Raw genomic sequence first — 4503 nt, forward strand, 5'->3', positions numbered from 1 at the left:
GGAGACACACACACACACACACACACACACACACACACACACACACACACACACACACACACACACACACACACACACACATAAACACGTATTGGGGGTTGGGGGCTGACTCCGTCGGGGGTCTCAGGTCCGTCTGGCGGAGGTGGAGCGGACCTCACTGATGTCGGAGCAGCTGTCGGACAAATCGTCATCACCAGCGCTGCCCGATGATCTGAGCCTGGATGAACACGCGAGCGACCAGATGCTGATCGGAGGAAACCAAGTACACACATGCGCACGCACGCATGAGCAGTGGTCGCCATCTTCATGTTCTTTCCTCTCCTCCAGGGCGGCAGCAACGGTGACTCCCACAGTTCCGGCGAGTTGCCCAACGAGGGGCAATACGAGGGGCTCTCTCGTTCAGCTGCTTCCAGAGGAGAAGAAAGCGAGGAGGTGCTCCGCCAGCTTTTTGAGGCCAGCGTCCGTCCTGGCTCGCGTCTGCCCTCCGCGGAAGCGCAAAGCCCAACGCGTTGCGCAGGTACCAACGGCACCTGCGACCTTTCTGTCGTTCGAACGTTAGACCTGTCAAATATGACATCATATCATCATAAGAATAATCCGTCCGTTTTATGCTCTTCTGAACACAAAATGCGCATCACACGAATTTTCGCCACGCACAAGCCGAAATGATAAAACATCAACGACCACAAAAATGTGGAACACCGAAACCACCAAATTGCAAAAAAGGTGAACCGGCCAAACGCGAAATAGAAAAACCTGAAACGGCCAAATGCCGACCACCAAATTGAGAAACGGAACAAAATTTGGAACGGCAAATGTTGAAGCCGCTCAACAGAAAAATGTGATACGACCCCTGTCCAAACCTGACGCGGCCGACTCAAAGTGAGACGACGACACTCGATTGTGTTTCGCAGATGAGCGCCTGGATGGAGGCCTCAGGTCTTCGCCGCTCTTCCACCTCCCGGCTGACTTCTTTCACCCTGCCGCCAACCCCGGAGACGGGCCTCCGTCCCGGCTGGCCTCCTGGGCGTCCCTCCGCTCACCCGGAGCCAACAACGGGGCGCCGCACTCGCGGGTATTAAGACCGGATGAATGGGTTGACGAGTGTGTTCACGGATGGATGGATGGATGAGGAGCTGCCATCTGCATCAATTTGTCAAACTATTGGAGACAACATGGATGCTTATGAGGCCTTTTCCGGGGTCAAAATTGCACAAAGTTGTGCAGCACGTGTTTATCCAGGTGAGAATTTACACTTGGCTGGAGTCCTGGGTGGAACCGACTCGTTCATGCCTGCTGGCTTTTTTGGGTTTCAATTCAGCCCCCAAAGCCAGTTTCAGTCAGCAACCACAAAAAAGGAGCGGTGCTGTATGTAGGGGAGCCACAAAAAAGTCTCAAGAAGCCGTGCCATAAAAGACGTCTGTCATTTTGGTGTGATTTTTACCGCCCATGTTTTGAGAAAAGTTCTGCCTCCAAAGACACCAAATTTGGTGGTCATGTCTTCATTAGGAAACCAACAAAGCAAAGTCTCAAGAAGCTGTGCCATAAAGAAACACAGAAGTCTGCCATTTTATACGCCCCCCCCCCCCACACCCTCCCGCCCCATTGTTAAAAAAATATCTGCTGCTTAGACCAAGTTCCCTCGGCAATTTGAAATTTGGTGTTCATTTCTATCATTGGGAGGCACACAAAAAAGTGTCATGAAGCCATTCCTTAAATGCAGTCTGCTACCGGTATTTGAATTTTTGAGAAATGTTGGACATTTAGGTTTCTTTTTTTCGGGGCACGTCAAAGACGAGCTCCTCCTAGGTATTTTGTGTGAGTGCCACTAAATTTTAAACCGAATATCCGACCTAAACATGTGACTCTAAATTGTGTTGGTTATTGTACGCGGTGAGGAGTAAGGTGAGAAAGCGAAAGTTTGCATCTGACGGGTTCACTGTGGTGATGACGCAGAGTTGCGTGTTGCCCCCCGTGGCAAAAGGGCAACTTCTGAAATAGTTCTGCCCCCGAAGCCATTTTCCCTCAGCAGCATGAAATTGGCTACGCATGTCCACCATCAGTAGACCCACCAAAAAGTCTCCAGAAGCCATTTCTTAATAGACGCAGGAAGTCTGCCGTGGTGGTTTCGAGCAGTTATTTCCGCGTAGCGCACCTCCTATCCTATCTTAGCTTTAATTTTGATTAACATTTGCCTGACTTGATCCAAGCTGTATCCACATTGCCTGGCTTCCCTCCGTTGGCGTGTGCGTGAAACAAGAACAAAGAGTCTTCTTTTTTTTTTTTTCTTTTTTTTTTACTTCTTGTGTATCCATGGCGACCCATCCTTCCCTCTCCCTACCTGGCGGCTTTGTAAAGCTCAGTGCCTCTGTGATCCGGCGGCGCTCAGCGGCGCCGAGCTAATTAGCATGGCTGCCGCTCAGCTTTGTCGGCTGCCGTCGTTCTCGGCTGCCACTCGTGTTCGCATTCTTCTCTGCGGTTATCGTGTTTTTTTTTTTTTTTCCTTTATCTCGTTTCATCTCTCGCGGGCTTTCTTCTTTGTTGTCGAAAGCTCCTTTCTCCCCACCCCCTGGCTGTCGGCTTTCGATTGTTTTTGCACCAATCCCTCGATGTCTCCGCTCTTAAGACCCCGCTGACCTTCAGAGGAGGCGGCGCGTTGCTCACGCCGCTGACACCACAATCTTCAATTGAAAGTAGTTCGTGAAGCGAAAATTGTGTAAGGTACCAAACAAATGAAGATCAGATGAAAAATATGATGAAAAGAATTTCCACGGAAGTTGGCCGAGGAGATTCAGCAGACGGGATGATTTCAATGTGTAGTGACGTCCCCGTGCGCGCTTTGGAATGGCGCCGTCTTCGCAGAGCCCGTTTGCGATGGCGGAACTTCTCTGAAAGTACTCGTAACTTCAAGATCGTATAAGTGTTGAAACGATCACAGCTGTTTTGCTCAGTTGACAAAAGTACTCCAGCTTGAGCAGTCACCCGCTGTTTGCATCGATGTCCGCGTGATGGCGCGGCTGATCTGATTAACGTCTTGGGGCACGTCAACGGCGGAATACATCACGCCACGTGCGCAGGTGACCAAAGAACTTCATTCGAAATGATTTTGTCTGAAAAACGTGAAGAAATAAAACTCTCTGCCGGGGTTGACCAAGATCCAGAATGGAATGGAACAATCCGTTGATGGATTTTTTTTTTTTTTGGTGGGGGTCTCGGCAGAGGTCCGGATTCCAAAGTAAACTCTTTCTCTGTATGCCGCAGAGTGGCTCGTGGTCGTCGGCCGCTGGCACTCCCGAGGGTAGCCCGCAGGTGGCGCCAGAAGAAAGCCTCAGCTTCAGCATCTCGCCACCTCGCCATCTGGATCCCCAGCGTCACCCGTCAAACCTCACTCCGGTCCGGTATGAGCCCCCGAGCCCAAAGAACCACGAGTCTACTTCCCACCTCCAGGCCAGCAAAGGACTCCAGAGGAGCCCCGGCCTCTCCCGCCAGGACTCCGCCGAGCCCCCCGACGAAGACGTGGGAGAGAAGAGTCTTTCCGACACTCTGAACAGCCTCTCGCTGACCTGTCAGCAAACGAACGCAAAGAGCGGCCGGGAAAGAGACGCAAACTCCCGGAAGAACAGATGAAACTTTTTCACCGCGCCGAGAACTCTTCCGACTTGTTCTGCGATGACCTGACCCTCTCGTCTTTGAACCGTCTGTTCTCTGTGGCGCGGCCGCTCGGGATCGGTTGTCTTGAGAGCGCCCCGCTTTTCACGATTCTGGGATGACAGGTAAGGAGTTCGGGACTAGGGGATTTGGACTCTGGAAGGCGATGCTTTGGAATCTGCCAGTGACCGGAGTAGCTCGAACCGGCGCTGCCCGGCTCGGATTAGCGCGCTGTCGCCAACGGCAGCGTCGACCGACAGATGGGTTCTGTCGGGTACGGGACATTGCCAGGTTGTTTTCCGTGATATTGCGCGTGAATGTCTGCTGTCTGTCCTCCGAAGACGCATTTCCACCAAGCAGAGTGGCCCGATTGGTGGTTTCGGAGGGTAAACAGACCCCCTGACCGCGGACAACAGAAGGCCCGTTTGACTTCCTTCGCGGTTAAGAAGAGACTTTTGGACCAACTGCTTGGTGGAAACACGTTTTCAGTCGGGTTGAAACTGAACCCCTAAAAGTTGTCCAGACCAGTAATATGTCAGTGTGTGTGACTCGCTTCGTGGTTAGGTAGAGACTGTGGACAGTGTAGAGACTTTGGGTCACGCAAACCCCAAAATCGACGCGTACCGTACCGAACCGTGCCGCCGCTTAGTGGAAACTGGAATTTGGAGTTCGTCCGGTCTGAAAATGAACCACGAAAAGTGGTACGTATCAATTATGTCAGCACTTTTGTTTTCCTACACGGCTTGGTGGAGACTTTAGCAAACGGATCCCCAAAATGAACCAAATCCTTCTTGCTGCTTTGTGCAAAAACAGATTTTCTGTGTTTTTGTGGGGTCTGAAAGTGACCCCCCCCCC

The 4503-nt window shown here is 51.8% G+C and overlaps 1 protein-coding gene across 1 annotated transcript in view; it reads left to right on the top strand.

Annotated features, from left to right (window-relative positions):
• Positions 1-4503, top strand: part of cacna1ib (calcium voltage-gated channel subunit alpha1 Ib) — a 103389-nt gene extending 98886 nt beyond the window's left edge. Inside the window, exons 35-38 of the mRNA XM_019861719.1 lie at positions 128-262; positions 328-517; positions 915-1075; positions 3262-4503. Coding sequence (XP_019717278.1) covers positions 128-262; positions 328-517; positions 915-1075; positions 3262-3627 — 852 coding nt within the window. The 3' untranslated portion in view covers positions 3628-4503. The remainder of the gene's footprint in view (positions 1-127; positions 263-327; positions 518-914; positions 1076-3261) is intronic.

This window comes from Hippocampus comes, unplaced genomic scaffold (genome assembly GCF_001891065.2).
Source record: "Hippocampus comes isolate QL1 unplaced genomic scaffold, H_comes_QL1_v1.1 scaffold7, whole genome shotgun sequence".
NCBI lineage: Eukaryota > Metazoa > Chordata > Actinopteri > Syngnathiformes > Syngnathidae > Hippocampus > Hippocampus comes.